General features: G+C 37.1%; 1 protein-coding gene across 1 annotated transcript; it reads right to left on the bottom strand.

Annotated features, from left to right (window-relative positions):
• Positions 1 to 665: 665 nt before the first annotated feature.
• epb41b (erythrocyte membrane protein band 4.1b) lies at positions 666 to 23,373 on the bottom strand. The gene is made up of 26 exons (XM_036558888.1): positions 23,082 to 23,373; positions 20,750 to 20,885; positions 20,558 to 20,662; positions 20,006 to 20,048; positions 19,826 to 19,901; positions 19,136 to 19,354; positions 18,600 to 18,687; positions 17,107 to 17,259; positions 16,745 to 16,839; positions 15,611 to 15,759; positions 15,417 to 15,518; positions 14,833 to 15,030; positions 14,460 to 14,579; positions 13,784 to 14,314; positions 13,053 to 13,211; positions 12,308 to 12,505; positions 11,574 to 11,768; positions 10,702 to 10,854; positions 9,113 to 9,331; positions 8,803 to 8,970; positions 6,915 to 7,207; positions 6,671 to 6,700; positions 6,329 to 6,391; positions 6,030 to 6,212; positions 4,972 to 5,001; positions 666 to 4,576 (listed from the first exon to the last, which is right to left on the bottom strand). The coding sequence occupies exons 2-26, from the start codon at positions 20,804 to 20,806 to the stop codon at positions 4,550 to 4,552; spliced, it is 3,654 nt and encodes a 1,217-aa protein (XP_036414781.1). The 5' UTR covers positions 20,807 to 20,885; positions 23,082 to 23,373; the 3' UTR covers positions 666 to 4,549.
• Positions 23,374 to 23,549: the final 176 nt, after the last annotated feature.

Below are 23,549 nucleotides of genomic sequence, written 5' to 3'. Positions count from 1 at the left end.
ACTATTTGCTTAAATTATTTTTAAAACACATTCAATGCTCCTTCTGCGAGGTCCAATCACTGCCCTAATGTTGTGTCCTTTCTTAATGCTATTGTGTTTTGCTTTAATGTTGATTTATGCCTTGTGTTCTCTTGATGTTTTTGTGTCATTCCTTAATGTTGTTGTTTTCTCTCTTAATATTGCTGTTCTCTCAATGTTTTTGTGTTCTCCCTTGATGCTGTTGTGTTCTGCCTGAATTTTGTTTTCCATTAATATTATTGTTGTCTGCCTTAATGTTTTTGTCTTCTCCCTTAACGTTGTTGTTTTCCATGAATATTGCTGTGTTCTCACAATACTTTTGTATTCTCTTGATGTTGTTGCATCCTTTATTAATGTTGTTGTGTTTTCTCATAATGTTGTGTTCTGTTTGAATGCTTTCGTGTTTTCCATTGACGTTATTGTGTTTTGCTTTAATGTTTTATGTGTTTAATGTGTTCTCCACTATTGTTGTGGTGTTTTTGTCTTTTCTTTGCTTCCTAAATGCTGTTATGATTTGTATCTCTGGGCCACTGTATTTAATCTTTTCACATATTTGTCAGGGGTCTCATACTGTCTCTTTCTACAAGCTAACATACAATAGGCTACTGCATTTATGTGTGTGCGTACACTTTTGTTCAAAGTGAAGACTTTGAACTTCACAGAAATGTCAGATGGTGCATAAAAGAGACTAACCAACGAGTCACCACCCCCCAACACACACCAGCTCATGTTTATCAGACTTCACAGAGCAGGATCGGCTTATGCTTAGCTTATACTAAAGTGATCTGCTTATGTGATCTGTCTGTTGTTGCTGTATTGATTGGTGACATGCCCAGGAATTTATTGCCCCTTGGAGACAAATACAGTTTATTCATATTGGTCCTAGATCAGCACTCTTTCTCTGAGACATGGCTATTTGTTCTCAGTGTGTAAGCCAGTGCTTTATGACAGTCCAATTTATAAGGTCAAAAAGTGGCGATTAATCCCGTGTCTCATTATTGACAAATAATCCTGAGCAGCAGCCATGCAGTCAGTGGCATGACTCCAAACCCAGTCAGGCAGTCTGGTGACCAGTGACTCACCAATCAGTACAACGGCTTAGAGTTTCTTTCTTAAGCCCTGCAGTCTTCATACCAAATCATTTGCGTTTTCAGCGTGAGTTTGCTCCGATGACAGATGGCCACTTGATTATTGTCATGAACAGAACAGCGACGGATTTCCTAGCTGGACCACTGCGCACAGGTGTTAATAAACACCAGAATGGTGTTCAGTTTAAATATCTCAAGCATGGCTGAAACAATGGAAGAAAAACAACTGTAAACTCCAAAATAAAATTTGAGGCAGTATTTTGAGATTCAACATATTCTTTTTTTTATTTAGGTTAGAGAATTACCCCCAAAAAACACACACTGAAAAAATAATGCATTGAATTCATTTGATTGAACTATAACCAACACAGTCACCTTCCATCCTCAAGAAAAGTGTAAGACATGAGCTACTCAGTGCTGCTTACTGTATTGAATGCTAGATAATTTATTGGTGCCTCTTGACATGTTAGTTTTTCAAGCAGCAACAACCTTTCCAAAGCAATTAAGAATAACATTTAGAATATCAGTCTTAAGGTTCATCCCTAAACTAAAACTGAGTTCAGTTGTATTGACAACATCTCTTAATGCTGGTTACCCTATCTGTTTTTCTTTTTTTTTTTGCTCTTGCTGTATTTTTTAGCATTCGCTGTACAATGGGATGGGTTGCCAGGTCCAGCAAAAAATCTCCAGTCTGAAGTTTGTTAAAAAGCCGCCCACCAGAAGCTGAAACTTTATCGTTTTTCTCCCACAGATGCATTTTCAAACTAGCCCAATTTGGCAGGAATACTGTGAACCTCGCAACCCTGATAACTGGTGCACATTTTGCACTCCACAAAAGAAAAAGCAATTTATTCTGAATAACCACCCCTTCTGTAAGTGCCTGCCTGATTATAACTTGAGATCTCCCATTTTGTGTAAATCATACATATGTGTGAAGTGAAAATTATTGATAATAAAAACATCACGTTAATCTAAAGGGGAGAGGATGTTTTTTTCACATTTTTTTTGACAGAGGGAGTGGCATCCTCTCACATCCCTCCTCAAATCGAGCACTGTTTGTAACCCTACAGAAATAAATGTGGTATTTCTCTGTAATGCTAATCCAGATTGATCTAGTTCCATTTTTTCCATTTTATAAATATTTATGTATCAACAAGTGGATATGTACATGAAAAATATTGGCTATATGAATCTAAAAAGGTGACATTAACACAATTCTTGCCAACATTAATGCTGTGAGACATTTAATATAATTGTATATCTATAGTTATTGACCACTTTAAGAGGTACACCCACCTTGCATCTACACTCATTGTCCATTTTATCAGCTCCACTTACCATATAGGTTTGTGGTTCTATAATTACAGATTGCGGTCCATCTGTTTTTCTGCATAATTTGACCCATTTTAACATATTTGATGGTCAGGACCCCCAAAAGACCACCATAGAGCAGGTATTATTTGGGCGGTGGATCATTTTCAGTGCTGCAGTGACACGGGCATGGTAGTGGCATCAGTGCTGCTTAAGTTTTTTTTATTACAAACCAGTGTCACTGCTGGGCTGTGAATAGTCCGCTAACCAAAAATATCCAGCCAACAGCGTCCTGTGGCCAGAAACTGACCACTGATGAAGGTCTAGAGGATGGCCAAAACAAACTGTGCAGCAACAGATGCACTCTATCTCTAACTTTACATCTACAAGGTGGACCAAGAAGGTAAGAGTCTAAAAGAGCAGACAGTAAGTGGACAAAGTTTTTAAAAACTCCAGCAACAGTGCTGTGTCTGATACACTGATACCATCACAATACACACTAACGTGCCAACACCATATATATATGGATGTGGTAAGTGGAATAAATTAAAGTGGACTATAAGTGTAGATACTTGAGCTTGAAATATTTGATTTGAATGTTATTTTTTCGAAATATGTATCAGGTTTGGGTCAGGTTCAAATGTCATGTTTGAATTCTTACAGTCGTCACCCACTTTGTTTTTGTTTTTCTCCTTTCACAAATATTACTCTGCATTTTATTAGGAAATAAAACTGGCATCCTCTCATGTTGTTGAATCTAGCACCAAGGTTCACAATGCACAGGAAATAAACAGCAAATCGATCGTCAGGTTAGTTCAGCCAAAAGGAAGTTTGATTAAAGTATGTTTACATGGTCAACATGTTATTCTATGTAAAGAAGAGCGTTAGAATTAAACAGGTAAGTGCTAATTGCCTGTGATACCATTGTTTGGAAAAGTTTGGCCGTGACTGGTCAAATTACATGGTTTATTAATTTTCTAAGTGAAATAAGTAAACACAACCTCTACAGAGAACACACTTCTGCACATTTTACACAAGTACTGTTTGTTGGCAGAATTCCATATTGAAAAGAATAAAATGTAAAATTTTGCCAGAATATGTGTTTAAAATAATTATGTTTTTTTGCCAATATGTTAAATTCAGCAAATAAATAGAAATTGTAAACAAACATTTGCAGATCGCAAAAGGCTCCATTTAGGTTTGTTCCTTATGGAGGATGTGTTAACTTCTTTTCATTTAGAAAATCAGCAAAACATGTAATTATATCCAGACTAAAGTTTATTCAGACTAATATGTTTGGAATGTAGTTGCTTGAAGAATTTTGTTTAATTTTATTTAATTGGTCTGTGATCTAATGAGTGCTATTATTGTTGCTACGTGTTAATTAAACCGGTGCTATCCTGCCGTGCTTTATGCAGCATTTTGGGTGATGAGAATACTTGAGACATTTCGGGTCGGCTCTGGTTCCAAAAGAAGTTTGTCAGGCTCGGGTCAAGTTTGGACTCAAAATGTGACGCTGTGCATTGGGTCAGGCTCAGCCAGATAATTCTCTGGCTGTATTTGTGTTTGGACCAAAGTTTCAGGCCCAGCTAAAGCTCTAGATAGGTGCACCTAATAAAGTGGCCAGTGAGTGTACCTGCATATGTAATATATAGGCAATATATTTCACTGTGTGGAATGTGTAAATGATTCAGTTCAAACATTTGAATCAAATAAATGCATGACATTTTCAGCACAAAGGAAGACTCACCTTTCAGTTAGAGTAATAGAGCTTTCAAAACGTGTCTGCTGAATACTGACAGGCGTACAGCTTCAGCAACAACTTATATCCATTCTGCTACAAACACACATTATTCACTCACTATGAAGCTTCTCACACAGGCTACAGAAATCAAAGCACGTCAGGTATTATAATGCGCACAATATATAGACTGGTATTCAAATACAATTAAAAAAGAAAAAGAAACTACAATTCTCAAAAATTCTTAAAAATGCAGAATAAGTGAAATAAAAACACAAGTAATAATTGCAAAGCATCTGTGACAATGTTTCAGTAGAAAAAGAGTTTTGAGTGCTGGCTTAATAAATAGATGGTTGGATGGTTTTCTTTGTGTAAGCATGCTGAAGCTACATCACATGGCTGATTCATCCTCTTCTACCTGAAAAGTACAACCATATCGGAGATGGATGAGAGACTCTTTTCATTCTCTCTCTTTCATCCACATAAACTCTTCCACAGTGGTTTCTGACACTGACATCCTGTTCACTATAAAAGTGGACAAAAGTACATTGTATAGCTAAAATCAGTAGTAGAAACCATACTGAAGCCTAAACTCTGTACTTTTGTCCAACAGTGTGTTAAACAGTATTAGAAATGACATAAACCAGTCAATTTGAGATAACTTGACAGTGTTTCACTTTGGGGATTTGTATGCAAAGTGTACAGCAAACACATACAAGACGTATTAGCAGTAAATAGATTAAAATTTAAATCATTACAAATATTGCATTGATGCAGACCATAATATATTATAGTAGAGAGTAAGCGCCTAACCTTTCTGATAATGACTGATTCCATTTCCATCTGCAGAAGAAAATAAAAGAGTTAAAAGGATTCTCACAGATTAAAGGAATGGACAAAAATACAAAAAAAAAACAACCAGATTTTAAGGCTGCTTCTACTGTTTTTAGCAATGCAATTTATTTTGTCCATTTTAATAGACAACAGTATGTTGTACAATGTCGGAAAACACATAAGCAAGTCTATTCTAGATAATTTAAAAGGGAACTTTTTTTTTTATATATTGTTATTTTTAATCCTGTCATTCAGAGTGGCTAGATATAAAATGGTTTAGATTTTACTCTGATTTCTTTACAGTTTACAGCTACAACACAAATATAGCCATTTTATTTACTATACAAAACTACCTGCGAAGTTTTATTGGGACTACTTTATCTTCCAACGCCTTGCAAGTCCATCTCTGCCATTAGTTTATTTTAAAATGTACATTTTAGGCGAAAGTCTTCTCAAAATCATTGTAAAATAATGTTTCAGTCTGTAGGCAGCATATTTGTAAGTGCTTCAGGTAATAACTTTCTCTATTCGAACTTGAAGATGTCTGGTTGTTATCATCAATGCTGTGAACAGTTCTGAAGTTTCTCTAGAATGTAGCATTTCACATCAAATCACTCTGAATGGCTTTGTTTATATTTTAAATATTCAATTATATAGAAATTGGTGCAATTCCCCTTTAACAAATCAAATAAATCAACTACTGACTTCATACAGTACACTGTCAGAAAAAAAAAACGATACTTGCACAGATATATTTTTTCATCAAGGTACAAACAATGTAAATGTACTCTTAAAGGTAAACAATGGTCTTAAGATCCAATTATGTACCTTAAATGACTTTCAAATGTACACTTTGACAGGGGAAAGGGGCACATTTGTACCTTTTTTCTAATATTTGAAACATTTTCATGTTTTAAAATGGAAAAAGAATATGAAATGATTCAAGATAGGGTGTATGGAGTCAATGCAACTGCATTGTAAGCATTGTAGGCATTGTGAAGAAGCTCGAAACAGGAGATCAAGTGTGTGAGACTCACTGTGTCCATGGTGACGAGGTACTGGCCATCAGTTATCTGGGGAATGTGGACAGTGCTGTGTGTGGAGAGGCGTTTGTCCCACTCGGTGGGGCCAGGCACAGGCACTTCCTCCATAAAGATCCGCTTTAACTCACCGACACTGGCATGATGCTTCAGCACCACTTCCTGAGTCACATCTAAGTCCTTAGAAAGAGAATGGGTGTAAACATGCGCTTTCTTCATCTTTTCTGCGGATTCATGAAGTTAAAATCATGAACTATCCCAAGCAAAATGAATCTCCCATTTAAATGTCCACAAACCTCCAACATTAGCAAGCTGTGACGGACATAAATGCTTTCACCCTCCATTCTCTTCATCATTCTCTGTGATAAAGTAAAAACAAGGAGGCAAACAGTGAAGCTTTGGTAAATAACAAGAATATATATACATTTTTGGCCAGTTTCCCACATGTGGATTAAGTCTAGACCTGGACTAAACTGTTATGCCAATGGTAATTAACAAATTATTTTTTGTCTAGGCTTACACTAAATCTGGGTCTGTGTAATTGGCCTTCTGCATTTCTGCTTGGTTTGTATGTGTTTTAGAATGTACACTAAGTAGACTGGTGGTGGATTAAGTAGGGAAGAGATTGAGTGCCTAACCTTTCTGATAAGGACTGACATTGATTCCTCCTGTAAAGGAAAAAAAGGACTTAAAACCAACTGGAACAGACTAAAGCTAGTTTTATACAGAAAATAATTTTCAATGAAATCAATAGTTGTGTGAACTGGATTTACATTCTTAACATGTACTATTTATCCTAGTCTTAGGATAGGATGCATCATATTCATTAGTACATACAGACTTGTATTAATACTGCTGTGTGTGTGTGTGTGTGTTTCGGACCTCCGATTCTTGCGTGATGTCCAGTCTGTTCAGTGACTCGTCCAGATAGGTTGGTCTGGGGATAGGCACAGGTTGTGCAGTGGGAGTGGAGGTCAGCGGTTGGTCAGCTGGAGGCACAGGGCGGGGCTTAGGCTCTGGACGGGGCCTAGGCTCTGGGCGGGGCTTAGGCTCTGGGCGGAGCTTAGGCTCTGGGCTGATCTTGGGCTCTAGAAGGGGCTTAGGCTCTGGGCGAGGCTTAGGCACAACAACTGGGGAAATGACTGGAGAGGGGAGGGAGGGAGGAGGCTTGAGTTCTAGGGACAGACACAAAAAGGACCAAGAGAGGTATAAAGAATATCAATCAGAGCTGAGATTGATTTTCACCAATATTTCTTCAAATATTACAAATATACCATCAGGTGCACCTATCTTGTGCCTGTACTCATTGGCCATTCCATTTACCACATAACGACACTATGTAGGATTCTAATTATTGACTGTGTTATCTGTCGCTGCATGGTTTACCACTCCCCTTTTACCCTGTTTATCAATTTAAAGAGATGACCACAGGACCACTGCTGACCAGATATCATTTGGGTCATTATTGGCACCTTGTTGGTACACCTTGTAGCAGTTAGACAGTGATTTATCTGAGTTACAATTTGTCATCCACTAGCCCTTGATCAGTCACCAGTTTCTGACCAAAGGACCACTGCTGCCTAGATATTTTTTGCTGGTGGACTATTCTCAACTCAGGAGTGACACTGAAGTGTTTTTAAATACCCAGCAATACTGCCATGCCTGATACTGTATAAAACAGCACCGTACATACTACCACGTCAGTGTCACAGGAAAACTAGTGATCAACTGAAATTATCGACTAAAATAATAGAATCAAATATGACAGTTAGGTGAGGTCTTAAAATAATTTTAAAAATAACAATAAAAATTAAAAGAATTATCTAAGAACTAAACAAAAAAGGTAATTCAAGCAACAAAAAAGATCAAATCTTCATGATCAACTAAAAATATGAAATAAAAGAATAAAATCTAAATAAAAATTAACTAAAAATAACTAATATCAACTAAAATGAACTAACTAAACTAAATCTGTAGATAGTGGCCTTCTACAAATACCCTCTGTAAAATAAAGAAAACATGGAAAGGCCTCTTTCAGTTATAATGCTTCTACACTGTTGAACTCAATTCCACCTTTTATTAGACAGTCAAGCTCAGTGCTCACTTTTAAGAAGCATCTAAAAACGTATCTCATTAACTCAGCATTTAATTAAAACTCTCGTGGTGTTTATCTTGTAATTTGATCTGTTTCATTTTCTTCTGATTCTAAATAAATACTAATGATTTCTTGTACAACTATGTTTTATCACCTGTCTGTAAAGCACTTCGAGCTGCCACTGGCATGAAAAGTACTACATAAATAAAATTATTATTCTTATTATTATAATAATTATTATTAAAACCTTTGCAGTCAGTAACTAGAAAGTGCACCTACATGTTTTAAGTGAATATAAGTACGTCCTCTGCAGAAAACACACATCTGCACATTTACTGTTTATTTGCTGAATTTAACATGTTGTTAAAAATATATATATATAAATATGGCCTGTCAAAGGTTATGGCACATTTTATATTTCATGTTTCATGTTGATATATTTATCAATATGTTAAACTCAGCAAAAATAAATAAATAAATGAAAAAAAGAATTTTTTCACTAAAATTTGCAGAAAACCATCATATTAAAATTTGTTCCATGTAGAGGAAGTGTTCATTTATTTTCACTTAGAAAATCACAACTTTTGACCAAAGGTGTTCAAACTTTTGCCTGAGACTGTAAATAATTCCTAATAAAGTGACTGCATGTGTATATGTATAGGTGTGTGTGTTTACCTTGGTCTTTAAGAGAAGCATCCAGAAGTATAAACCAGTCGTCCTTTACATCCCTGTAAGCTGCTCTTTCCTCTTGTATGGCTGCGCCTTTTCTCCTGTCCTCGATCTTCACTCGTTTCTTCCACTCCTCCAGTTTCCTGAGCTGCTCCTCGTCGGCTTTCTTGGCCACTGTGTTTACATCCAGAGGAGAGGTGGACAGAGAGATAAAATGAGAGATATGGACAAATAGAGAGGGGAGGTTATTATTAGAACTCAGGACATTAGAGATTGCAATCTAAATGATTACTCAACAGCACAATTAACCATTTACCTTTTATTATAAAAGGAGTCTGAAACAGGATAAACCAGTCTTCACCCTCCTCTATCTCAGGCACTTCTTCTCTCTGCATGATTATACGAACTCTTTTCTCCTCTGCCTCGCGTTTTCTCTTTTCCTCTGCCTCGCGTTTTCTCTTTTCCTCCTCTCGGATCCTTTCCTCCTGCGGCTCTTTTAATCTCTTCTCCTCTGCAAACCATGAGTCTGACACCTCTGCAGCAGAGTAGCCAATGAAAAAGCAATGAACAAAAATTAACTAAACAATCTGGTGCTGTTGCCCCCTTGCCCACTTGTATTTAGCACTGTGTTAGGCTCTAATAGTCTAATCGTCTAAAAGTTTAATTTTGTTGGCTTGATTCTTTCTACAGTATACTCTAAAAAAAAAGGTACAAAACAGTCACTGGGGCAGTACCCCTCTTGCCACTGGGTTGGTGCCCTCAAGGGTACATCTCAGTGCCTTTAGTCTATTGAAATTACACTTTCTAAGTTGTATTGACTCCACACACCCCGTCTCGTCTCCAGGCTTTTTATTTTATTAATCTGCATTAAAACATTAGGTTGTGAAAAGATAAAATGTATTTAAGGTCACATTTGAACCTTAAAACCACTGTTGGACCTTTGAGGGCACATTTACATTGTTTGTACCCTGATGAGCATTTACATACACCTAAAAGTTTACATACACCTAGGCTAAAGTCATTCAAACTAAATTTTTCACAAACTGAAACATTTCATGTTACCATACATTTTCTGTGTTAAGGGTATGTGCTTTATTTTCATTAGAGGTTATTTCAAAATAATAACTAAGAGACAAATTTATTTTAGGTTTTATTTACTATATCGGCTTATTAGTTGTTTAAGAGTTTACTTCATTAGTATTTGGTGGATATGACTTTTAATTGCTTCCTACCCTGCAAACATGCCCATGTGGGCTAGAAAACAGATAACACTGTATTGGCCCACTGTAAGTCAGTACATTATTTAGCCCACTGTGGGCCTTTAACAGATTTGGGTGGGCAGTACACCACTGGTCTTGCCCACAGATAACCTGACACAGGCCCACAGTGTGTCACTCCACACTGGGACAACATTTTGCCCACTCTGAGCCCTTAATGGAACGGAGAGGGCAGTACACTGCTGGGCTAGCGAAAAGATTTTTTGCCCCATGTGTGCTCTTGTTTTTACATGTATTGACATTCATTTCAAGATTTAAGCTATTTTACTGTTTATTATTTTATTTATTTTTCATTTTAGCAGACTCTGTCCTCCATAGTGCTTGAGAGCATGTGTGTTTAGTTGAGGTTTGTGTGGTTAGAAGGTCTCTGAGGTTGGAAGTTTCTGGACATTGGACATTCTTTTGCTTCAGCATGGAGTTGTGTACCTCACACGCAAATGAAACCTTGGTGAGCCATATCTTTGGACACTTCAAGCTTTGGATCCAGATTGTGGTTTAAGTGGGTAATTAGGATGCTATCCGAATACAGATTTTTAATAAACAACTTATTAGCAAGTTGCAGATAGCAGAGCTATGTTGGAATCAAATGTCCACACAAAGACAGGTAAACAAGAAAAAGTGTATGTACCTAATTCTTTAGCAGAAAGCTCTGGCAGCACGGCCTTCACCTCTCTTGGAGGCATGGTTTCATCCAGCAACATTTTCTGTGCTTGCTGTCTTTTCTTTTCTTCCTCTTTTACCCTCCACGCTTCTTCTATTTCCATTCTTCTTTTTAGAGTATCTGTGGTTGCAGAGATTGAAGAGACAGGCAACAAAAACAGGATGAAGGAAGAAATGACCGAGAACCATCTAGAAAAGAGCAGAATCAACCTTGTGCTGTCTATAGCTGCAATGATTAGTCGGTGCATTGTTTTCTTAAAAATACCCTCCATTATGCTGTATGTAACGTTCCTATGATACTCATCGTTATTCTGGCAGATTGCAATAGACGACAGGAAGCGCAGGGGGTGATATAACTTAATTGTTTCCTTACACCATAAAATAAGAAATCACTTGCAAAGACCAAACTTCGAATGATGGCAAAGTGAGTCAAAACAGTAGAAGGTATAATGGTTCAATTAGCCAGTTACCTGAACAAGAGTCAATATAAATAATTTGCTTGGAGTACTACTGTGTACAGAGTTTCAAGGCACTGTAAGGCAAAATAGTAGTTGAAGAAAACTTTTTGGATTTTCTACTCCATTATCATTGTACATAAAACCTCAGGAGGTTCACTGGTTGTTTTAGATCATAAATAAACAGGGTACATATGTGTTGTAGACATCATGACCTATGGTTTCCATTATCGCCTTTGTAATAAATCTGTGTCTGTAGGTTTCTTTACAGCACACCGTCTCACATCAAACCATGTTTAAATACCAATGATTGAATACCGTAATTTCCTTTAAGAGCACAGAATTATACGCATGCAAGGGGTGATACAGTGATGTATATCTTTACCTGAAGGAACACTTCTCTTCTCGAAAGGTATTTGGTCGAAAAGCAGAAACCAGCGGTCACTTTCTTGCAGCTCTTCTGGATCCCTTGGCACCATTTCAAAAGGCATATCTATCTTTATGAAGCTCCTTTGCTCTTCAACTAGCCTCACTTTCTCCTTTGTGGTCTCTTCATAAACTTCCAAGATTCTGCCAAGCACTGGAACAAACAAGATGTACAATTACACATGTGAGGCTGTGGTAAACCTACATGTTGATTCTAAAATTTTACTGGCTCAGCTATGTTCAAATACACTTAAAACAACTCAATTGTCATAGATATAAAAGCACACATCAAATGAATTCTGTATTAATGTGCCAAGATATTACTAAAAACCACTGTGCTGTTCAAGGAATAATCTTTGACAGTGGGTGGCATCAATAACATTCAATATCACAATACTCTCCAAATAAATAATCGCAGTATTTGATGTGATAGTGAAAGTTAATACCAATATGTGTACCAATATACAGCCCAGCACTAATATGTTGCTTGGCAACCATGGCATATAGATAATGAACTACATTTCTTGAGAGAAGACTTCTTTATTGTTATTATTAATATTGGTAATTTTTTTTAGCATTAGCATATTTAATCATACTGTCTTTTGTTTATTTTTGTTAAGGCTTAAGGTAATGAGGCCTGATGCAAAGCAGATCGGCCTCTTGGGCATTTATGTGAATTTTGTGAGTGTTTACTTGATTCTTTAGGAGAAGCATCCAGCAGGTAAAACCAGTCATCCCTCTCATCTGTCTCTGGCTGCCTTTCCCCCCCTTCTGGGAAGGTATATTGTGTGGTTATCCTCATCTGACTTGATCGCCTCTTCTCCTCTTGCAGTCTCATCTCCTCCCATCTTCTCTCCTCTGCTGCTACTGGTGCCTTGACAATTTCCTCCACTAATGAAGCAAAAGAAATATATTAATGTGTGTGCCTTTTGCAAGATTTCTCAGTTTTTAAATCAATGCAGGCAGAGCACCTGAGGCTGAGCCTACACAATAACTAACACAAGACCTGCATCCAATGACATAATATTGCTAAAAGTGTTGTCAAAAAATCACAGTCTAATTTTGACATTTGCTTTTACAGCATGACTTGTGTGATATATCAACTGGTGTGTTTTCATTTATTGAGAATCTTGCCAGGTTTCCAGTTTGATTTATACTGAAGTGATCTTTAGCAAACTTTTTTTGCTGCTTTAACAGTTTCTTCTTCTTTCTTGATCTCTTATACGCACCAAATGAAACCCTTTTTACTTTATGTAAAATTTGGCGTTTTACAAGGGTATATAAGGGTGTGCAGTTCCTGTACCTAGACCCATTGGACCCACTTTTACTAATTTCTGTACAATATCAGAATGATCCAGTAACCCTTCTTACTATTTAAAAGGTAATCCATTATGTGAAGAAGCAACAAATATAAGATCTGGTGCAGTTAATGTTGTACCTGAAGGAGCCCGTGGAAGATGTGTGGCCCACTGTGATCGTGGAAGCAGCTCCAGTAGAATATGCCAGACATCTCTGACCTGAATTGGTGAGACCTTTTGCAGTGGCTCCTCTTCCAACAGTTTAATTGATTCTTTCCGCTTTGCCATCTCAATGAGACCTTTCAGTTTCAAATGCATTACAACATGATTGTACAATCACATAAGGTATGAATATGCAGTTCTGGGAATACATTTTAATTTACATAAAGTTGCTTATAAAGCATCTAAATCTTTGAGTGAATGAAATGTCAATACTAGTGCAACAAATGGCAATATAAAATGGTAAAACTGAATTTGAATTTTCATTTGAGCCCAAATTGCACATGCAAGTGGAAAATTTAAATTCAAACATAAGAAAATATTGCCATTTTACATATTACATTTTCATTTGAATTTCCCTACTGATATGCTTCCATCGTTTTTCCTTTATTCCAATCAAAGTCAATCAGCCAAGACATGTTTATGGTTGCTTATACAAATACGGTTTGTACAATGCTAGCTAACTCCATTATTAGCCTCAGCTCCAGTGCAAAAGTAAAGAAGCAAGACACCAAACGTGCCTTGGCTTACCGACTACATTTGGGCTAAGGGGACAACTGTGTAAATCTCATCTTCCAAATGCACTGCCTTAATGTTTTAGAACATGTCCTTCATCTATGATGACCATTCTAGAGCTGTTAAGATGGCATACCTGCAGAGGAGACTAAAGGCCTGCTATCCAGCAGAATGTACCAGACGTCATATTCATCTCGTAGTTGCTCCTCCTGTTCCTGCAGTTTCTGCTCCAACATTTCTATTTCCTGTAATCTGACTTTCAGGTCTTCCACATCTTGCAGTCTTTGTCCAATAGTCTCCACTTCTAGCAGTCTTTTCTCTAATCCCTTAATCTTTTCAGTCTGACCTTCTTCTATCACCACCTCCTGTATCTTCTCTACTATTTCCACTCTCCTTATCATTCTTTCAACAAAAACCCCTTCAGGTTGCTCCTCGTACATTTCTTCTTCCTGTGTTCTCTGTTCGTTAATAACAATTTTCTGTAATCTCTCTCCATCACCCTCTTCCACTAGCTTTTCCTCTATAAATGTCTGTAATCCTTCACGCCCTTCGTTCATAAACTGAACATCTTTTCTTATTTTGACCATCTTAATGCTCTCTTCTGAAGTTCTCGCCTCCCATTGTTGCTTTTCATATTCCTCTTCCTGCTGTCCAGCTTGTGGAAACACTGGGGTGAAAGAAAAGAAATATCAGTGCTAATCTCAACCGTCTCCATCATCTGCTCTTTTAGATTAGTCCAGCAGGTCTCTTGTCTATTACGTCTATGTTCTGTTAATATTTCAATGGAACAAAAAATATGGTTGGTAACTTACATGGTGCTGCCTGCTGTTCCCAAAGAGAGGTTTCAGATATTTTGGGGTAGAGGAGGACCATCCAGTCTTCAGAATTGTGCTTCCAATACTTGGGCAGTGCACTTTCTAATTTTTCAGTATCTGCAGAATGTTTATTCTGTTAGGCAATATGCTTTGGTCTAACTCCACCAAATTCTTATAATAAGGCAAAAATATTCATATTTAAAGAACATATACATAATGTAAAAGTTTTTTTCTAAGGACTGTACATCTAAGCCATTAAGGAACCTTTAAGGGTATGTCTCACTTCAGAACTACTGCATTACAAAGCTTATGACACTAAAACAACTAAGATTAATTAAGAATGAAGAGGAAAAGGAAAGAGTGAATGTACCTGAAGTCAGAGAGACTTGTTTGGGAAAGGAACGTGAACCCAGCAGCTGAAACCACTCTTGTTCTTCCTCTGGCACCTCATCATCCTCCTCTTCCTCAAGGGTCTCTGCACCTTTTTTTATGTCTCTATGTCTGTGTCTGCGAGTCTTAGTATCCACTTGTGTGGATGCCAGAGTCTCTTGGTAAGTATAGGTGGTCTCTGTAGACACAAAGTAGGGATTACTAGATCTTACAAGTGCTCTTGTACACTCATACATACATTCATACACATCACAGCTGTTGGAACAAAAACTTGCAAGCCTGTTTTGGTCGTTTTTCATTCATTTGTAAAGGCCAGCTGGAACTGTGTCAAAATGAATGACATCTTGTTCCATTAACTGTTAAGAATGTTTTTTTCCTTCTCCTGTAAAGTTAACTTTTTGGAGATACAAGGTTTTGTTTTGACAGCAACAAAATATTTCTATTTTATTTCCATTTCCATCCAAAATATAGTGCCACTGGCTGCCACACAACACCAAAGCATAACAGATCCACCCAATGCTTAACAGTTGAACTTGAATAGATCATTTTACACTGGACTTTTACCTGGGATGGAAGTGGGTCTTGAGCGGTCAAATTCGAACACGTCGAACCAATCATCTTGCATTCGGGTTGGACTCTTCAAACCCTGAAGCATGCTTTCCTTTGCTGGAAGGTATCATTGTCGGTAGTGTTATGAAATACATACTTGTGCACACACATTATGAAAGATCAATGTACACACAGATATATGCCCACACCTTTTTTCTTGATGGCAGAGTGTGCGACGGGTGGACCGGGCCGCTTGATGTTGGAGCTGGCCTCTAGAGTTTCGGTATGAGTGTTCCTACGGAAACGGAACCTGGAGCCTAGCTGCACAAGTCCCTCATACTTGTCTTGTCGGTGGTTTCTAGGACACAAATGTATTATATGTTAATGTGTCTTTAACCCTAACAGGTCTATTGTTTTGATATACTATTTAAATATAAATTCATATTTACATAATTCATTACACAATGCTTTACATTTACATTCAGGTTACATTCTGTAGGGACAGGTTTGAGATTGCACTTTTTTCTGTTTGTCAAACAATGACAAACCCAAATCTTATACACACAAATGTGGTATTGATGGGAAGTCCTGAATATGCACTTTCAGCAAACTTTCTGTGCTTGTTTCAATCAGAGGCAGATTTATGGGGCCTACCTGGGTGCACATTTTTAAATTAGTGACGCAACTGTCTACAGCACAAAATGCTATCTTGGCACTCTTAAAACTCTTAAAATATTTCTGTTTTTGAGATTGCAGTAAAATCATATATATATATGTATTACAACAGGTTATTTAACATCAACACTCAATCTATCTAATTTGTATTTTCAATCTAATTTGTATTTTGATTGGATCTTTGGCTCATGGGGGCCCTAGATGGCTGCCTACCTTTGCTTAATGCAAAGGCTGCCCCCTGGTTTACAAGTGAGAATTAATTAACCAAATATATGGAGAGCTCTACAATATAACCATCTTCCAGTATCCTGGTTTCCTGATTCTCTCTTTGGGGCAAGATCAAAGATTAACAGTGTTTCAGGGCATATATGCCATGAGAGACCTCATAAGGTAAATACTTATTTGCTAACTGTGATTGAAAGTAAAATGGTTCATTTTAATGGTTCATGGGAAAATGGTTCACATGATGCAGGGAGTGTTTATAACGGTTAGTCCAGCTACTGCTAGAAAATAAAAGCTTTAAGACCAAGTCGCATTTTTTAGGATCACTGAGATGATTTTAATATTTGCAACTGAGTTAACAACACCTTTACATAACAATGCATTCAATTATGTTAGAATACCATCTCAACTTTTTTTAAATCTTACAACACTCATTTGTAAATTACCTGAAGAAAGCATGGTGCTCCACAGCAACCTTCCACAGGCGTTTAGAAGCTCGGTAGCTGGACAGAATGTAGTTGAAGGCACTTTCAGTAGCGTCCTATTTAAGAACCAAACAAGCAATTTATTATTAAAAAATCCACAATCTAATGTATTTAAAATTCTTTATTGGGGGATTTAAGTCTGTTTCTGCTTTAAACACTCTTGACAGGTGTAGACACATTTTACAAATATTGTTAATAATGTGTTCAAATAAAAATTCGTTCTATTATAAATACGTAAATGCATAAAAAGGTTACATCTGTGAATGTGCTGGTTTCTCTGTAGTACATATTGTGAACATTCATATCTCATCAGGATTGGCTACCTGTGTGTGGCGGATCCTGAGGTGGAATTTGTTGCGGATGTAAGAAATCTTCAGCACTCTGGACCATGGGAAACTCTGTGTCTTTGTCTTGCCCTCATACACCACAATTTCATCAGCAGACACACCCAGCATCACATCTGCTCCACTGACATCCTACACAAACAAAAACAGCAAGCAGAAAATATCTAACCTTGACCCCTTTAACCATATACCATAAAAATAAAGCTTCTTAAATGGTTCTTTGCTTGGATGTATGTAGAAAGTTTAACTGATACAGAACCTTTACATTATATGGACGTTCTCTGAATTTTTGAAGGATTCTTCACATAAATGTGTTGGTAAAATCAGACTAAACAATTATGCAGAAATGACCATCCATTGAGAAGTTCTTTGGGGAACCTAAAGTGATTATTCTATGGCATATGGAGTCCATATTTTAACTGCTTACTTTTACAGACAGGGACAAACTAAGGGAAAAACTTGAAGCAACACAACGAGTGCAGATGCCTCCAGACGGGTAAAATGCATGATACAAATAAGCAATTAATGTCCTACCATGCTCCGTGGCATGTATAAAATGCTGAGCAGGGCCAGCTGGCCTTGATTTTGGATCAAGAAGGCAAGAGGAAAAGCTCTAAATGACTTTGATATAGAGTGTATTACTGTTGAATGGCCAGAGCTTCAACCAGCTAGCGTTTCAATAAGAACACTGACTAAAGTAACATCTGCATTTAGATCTACAGGAAAGACATCAGTAAAAACAGTGTTGGAAATTGTGGAAAGAGCACATGTAAGGAAAAACAGAAGAGCATCTGTTCATTAGGTGACAGAATGTTGTATTGTATGTGAGAGTTCGGGGGTGCAAAAACCATAGGCACTGTGCAAAAAAAGGTGATATGGTCACATGAGTCATCCTTCACCATTTTACTGACAACTGGGCAAGTGCATGTGTAGTGTAAACTAAGAGTGTGTATTGGTACAGGTACAGTGAGGGAGACAGACTGAGCATTATTTGGAAGAATATAGTACTATCCCTCCAGTATAGTTGCAGAGCGAATCGATTCCAAGGTGCACTGAAGCTGCCCTAGCAGCTTGCGGGGGGCCCAACACCCTACTAAGACACTATGTTGGTTTTTCCTTTAATTTGCCACTCGTCTGTACATAACTTGCATGTAGGTTTCATTGCTGTTACTAAATAATTTACAGTAGTTGCTAGTAATAAGCTTTAAGATTATAATAAGCCTAGAATTTATTGTAACACTGACACAAAGAAAAAGATGGCCAAAGAAAATTCCTAATAATATGCATCATCATATCACCATTGCTGTTGGGAAAAAAAAACTTCTATCTCCATTTTTAATTTTTACATATGATTTGAAAAGGCCAATTGTCCTTTACATTTCCAAAATGACTTACAATTAGATCTTGTTCCATTAACTTGCGTTAAAATGAAATTTTAGAGAGGAGATTTTGTTCCAACTGTGACAATCTACCTTAGCAGGATGCTGGTCCACTCCATACAAGGGGAGCGTCATGGCATTCTGCAGAAAATTCTCATCAGCCTGAGCAGGAGTCATTGATCTGCGGCAACACACATACAGAAAATGAAACTGTTTGTGTAAGTACTGTGTGTTTATATGCATTTACTTGCTGCAAACACCTAGCCTTGAAATACAATGTTATAAAGCATTATTGGTTCCAACACTGGCTCAGGTGAAATGAAATAAAACTGGACAAAAGTAGCCTTTATGACATGCTTGTTGGAATAAGCCTTTATAAAAGTCTATATATCTTTATGTCATTTGTCATATAAAGCTTACATAGTTGTACTCTTACGAATGCTGTCCTACAGTGAAGATATCCAAAAAATTAGAACAACTGACCCCTTTCCAGGGGCTGCGATCCCAGTAATGCCATCATTCAGATGAAATTTGTAAAATTAGTTAGAGAATACACATAATAAACATTTGGAAAAAAATCAAAAGGCCATTTTTAATTGCCAGTGTACGTGTGTGGATATGTAATGTACTTGTATGTGCGATGCAGCTCAGCCACACTCTCTTCCAGCTCTGGCGTCTGATTGCGTGCGAGGGCAATAGTACTGAGGTACCCCGGCCCATGCACATCAGGGTCATAATCTCCAAACTCCGACTGGACAATGTATGAACCCAACACTGTCAGCATATCTGATGGACAGGGCAGACGATTGGTCATGATGTCCATCCTCACCTGCAGACAGAGTAAATATCTGCACAAAAAAACAGTGAAATAATATAACAATATGTTGAGAACATGTTTTATAATCATTGTTCATGTGTGATATGTGTTCTGTTTTACTTTCTCTATAGGGGACAAATTTCCTAACAATGATCAGAAACAGAAAGATTCTGATAATTTGTATATCAGCAACATAATATATATATATTGCTGTTGTTGGAAGAAAACCTTGTATCTCCAATTTTGTCGTTTTTCAGCTTTTGACATAGTTTGAAAATGCATGTTGCCCTTTACATTGTGTGTAAATTTCATGATGAATGGACTGAAAGAAATGACCTAAAATGGCTTGGAAAAGCATCTGGTTCCACTGACTTACATTAAAAGTAAAGTAGGATTTTTCCTTCTCCTGTAAAGTTATTATTTTGGAGATGCGAGGTTTTCCTCTAACAACAACAATATATATATATATATGGGACATGTGGGACATGGTAAAATGGTTGACCTGGTGAGGTCCTCGGCCAATAAGGAGGGATCAGGTGGGTAGAACTTGACGTTGAAAGTGAATGTAGCATCATGATCTAAAGCCAGATCAAGCACAGAACAACATCAGCAGAACTGCATGCAAACATTTTGTTACAAAGAAGCTCCAAACACCACAGATTAAAAAAAAGTTTTTACACACCTATGATCTGCTTGTGAACTTCTCTAGAAAAGTCAAGCCACACCTGAAGAAAGAGAATGAAAAACTGTAATGGATTTTACACATTCAAAGAACTAAATGTTTTGTTGATTTTTCAAAGTAACAATTTTGGATTTATAATCAGTTTTGAAAAGAATGAGCTGATGCATATTGGAAAACAGCATCTTGTATGTCAACCTCTCACACCCAACAACATATATCATGAAAAAAAGGGAAAGTTGTCTGAATGAGTTTTGGAACAGGTACTTCTTACAGATTTGAAATCACTTTATGAAATGTACAATAAAATAAGATAAATAAAAATAAATATCTAAAACACCTTCCAGTGTCTAGTTTACAATATTTACATCTAGACAGATTATTAATTGTAATAGTTAATAATTATTGTATTATTAATTATTAATTATTGAAATATTTATTTATGAAGTTATTGTTACATTTAAAATAAAACATATTGATAAGTAATAGACAAGCAATTACATGTTCGAGCGGGAACATGTACATGTATGCTACTCAACAGTGTTAAATGATTACCCTGTTGTTGGAGGAGTCCCATGCTGCCAGGCCAAAGTAACCCCTCTCCAGCAGGTTGAGATGATCACAAACGTCATCAAACAGCACCTGGCCCACTGCATTTTTCTATAAACACACACAAACCATCACATTGGTGATTTTCAGGAGACATTGGGTGCTTACTGCGATTTGGGGGAAATAACTAAGACTGACCTCCAGGTCCCGCTCAATGTGGGTGTCATCCAAAAGAATCACTCGGCAACGGAACATTTTTCCTCCGTTCTCTGCCTCTGCCTAGACAGCTCACTTGCAAACGGATGCTTCAGTTGTGGCAGACAAAACTGCAATGCTGAAAAAAGTATACAAATATTTTAGGTTTGCAACAATTAATCAATTAAACATCAATTCATTAAATAAAATTTCGAAAGTGATTGAAAAGTTACTAGTTTCCAGTTTGCTTGAGGATTATGCATATTTTAAAGGAATAGTTCAGTAAAACAATCTATTCCTACAAGAACTGTGTGTCAGGAGCTTCATGAAATGAGTTTCCATAGCTGAGCAGCTGCACACAAGCCTAAGATCTCTATGCACAGTGGCAAGTGTTGGCTGGAGTAATGTAAAACATGTCACCACTGGACTCTGGAACAGTGAAAATGTGTTCTCTGGAAATTTGAATCATGCTTCACAGTCTGAGGGATGAAGCTAGGTTTAGGAGATGCCATGAGAAAGCTATCTACCAGAATACACAGTGCCAACAGTAAAGTTTGGTGGAGGAGGAATAATGGTCTGGGGCTGTTTTTCAGGGGTTGAACTCAACCCCAAATTCAGCATTCAAAGACATTTTAGATAGGTTTATATAATTTGCAGCAACACTTGGGGGAAGGCTGATTCCTGTTTCAGCATTACTATGCCCCTGTGCACAAAGTGAAGTCCATAAAGATATGGTTAAAGGAGTTTGGTGCGGAGGAACTTCTGGTCTGCACCCTGACCTCAACCAGGCCTTCTCAAATGCGCTTTTGACTGAATGGGCACAAATTCCCACAAACAAAATCCTGTAGAAAGCCTTTTCAAGCCTTTTTTATAATGGGATGTTCAATAAGCTCGTATAGGTGTGATAGTCACATCTCTGCATACATTTGGTCATATAGTTTATTTTCAGATAAGGTCATTTTTATTGTTTGGCCTTTTCAAAGACCACCCTCAATACATCCTTAACATAACCGGTAGTTTACTAGCTGATTTCAATTATTTATTGCATTTATTTCCAAGCTGGCTGATAATTATTTGCACTAAAGAGTGAATGTGAGCATGTGTGTTTGCATGTGTGAGGGACAGTAGGTTGCCCTGAACCCCCACCCCCCCAACCCCCCCACCCAGCACCGCCCTGTTGCGAGATAGGGCTATGGGTGTTTTAAGCAGATAACCAAGTGCCTCACTCACATGCGCGCGCAAATACACACACGTACACACACTGACACAAATAAGCTAAGCGCTCACTGTGCAGTCAAAATTCATAAATGCACCATTCATTAATACCATCACTTCAGGGACTAAAATACATTCTGATTAGATCTGAAGCTAAATTTATTGTCATTTGATGATGGGTTCCCCACTCTTTCTTTAGCAAGTACTGAGGGATTAGTCTGCAAATGAGCTTGTAGATAAGTATAGGCGCGGCTGAAAAAACAACACACTTTACAGCTCCTCTACTCTGCTTGCAATATATGTGAATAAATATTAGATGTATAAAAGGTCATATGCAAAAATTTGCACACATGTGGTTCAATGACATGATTTGTTGATTTTCTAAATAATACGATACCCTCTACTGGGAGCAAACATCTTTTTTTTCTGCACATCTTAGCACACAAATTATTATTTAATTGCTGAAATTTTAAACTATCAAATATAAAATCTGCTATAACCTCTGCACATTTATCCACCCCAAATAAACAGTAATTGTACATCATGTGGTAACTCTGATTCATCTTATCCTATTCAATGTAGTAAGTTTTGGATTCATCTTAAAGTTTGCTAAGCATTTGAACTTCTGTAGATCATCTACACAGAGCCTCCAGAAGCTTTGCTAAAGTGATGTTAAATGCACAAATATATTTACATACATTGGCATATATGTCAGCATTTATAAACTAGATGTGGTCATCAGTTTGCTGGAGGGATTTTTTAACATCCCTTTTCTCTCACACTGAAGACGTTGCTGCAGTCTGTATTAAATTTGCAAATATATTGCCAAAAGTATAAAAAAAAAAAAATAAAGTATAAAAAAGTAATATATTTTACTCTTATAGAAATTCTGCATGTCAATTCCTGTCAATTCAATGTGTCACATTTTTCACTGAACTGACTAAACTGCAGTCAAGGTAACTAGTGCTCTGCATTATCCAATTAAGCTCTAGCTCTATTTCAACTTCAGTCATTAACATCATTAGATATCAAAAGCTCTTTCTTACCAATATTTCATTAGCAGTATACAACAAACATGAAAATAAAAACGGGCAGTTTTAGTGCAAAACAATTACCTTACCTGATCATATTAAGTGTTTGTCCGTATTCACTTGATTTGTCTACTGTAGGACCCAGTGATGATGTGGGAGGTGACTCAACTGAAGCCCCTATGACGTTAAAACTGAGATAAGTGAGTAGGGAGCCTCCAAAAAAAAAATGGATCTTTAAACATACATGAACAGCAAGACATCTATGCAGATTTATACAGCTTCCTTTTTTCTCCTTAACATGAATATCTTCACAATATAGCAGCATTATTAGGTCAAGTGTGTCCAAAACAAAAAGACACTGGACAATTTCCACTTTTGGCCAAAGTTATCAAACTCAGTGGGCAATCGTACCTTGTGAAACACCATACATGTATGCTGAAATTGGATAATATCCAAACAAACCTGGAAATTTAAAACTAGCTAAATAAAATTAGACTGAGCACTGGATTAATAAAAAAATTACAGCATGCTGAAATTACATGCAAATGAAATCCCCA

The sequence above is a fragment of the Colossoma macropomum genome, unplaced genomic scaffold, assembly GCF_904425465.1.
Source record: "Colossoma macropomum unplaced genomic scaffold, Colossoma_macropomum, whole genome shotgun sequence".
NCBI classification, from domain to species: Eukaryota; Metazoa; Chordata; class Actinopteri; order Characiformes; family Serrasalmidae; genus Colossoma; species Colossoma macropomum.
The sequence above is the reverse complement of the archived record's forward strand: the minus strand, read 5'-3'. Positions and strand labels throughout refer to the sequence as shown.

What these genes read in the sequence shown, in the direction of transcription:
- epb41b (XM_036558888.1), bottom strand. Translation starts at nt 20,806, where the DNA reads ATGTTCCGTTGCCGAGTGATTCTTTTGGATGACACCCACATTGAGCGG. An exon ending in ACATTGAGCGGGACCTGGAG is followed by an intron (nt 20,663 to 20,749) that starts GTCAGTCTTAGT and finishes GTGTGTTTATAG; the next exon opens with AAAAATGCAGTGGGCCAGGT. An exon ending in TGGACCAGCATCCTGCTAAG is followed by an intron (nt 17,260 to 18,599) that starts GTAGATTGTCAC and finishes TTGTTTGTGTAG; the next exon opens with GATGTCAGTGGAGCAGATGT.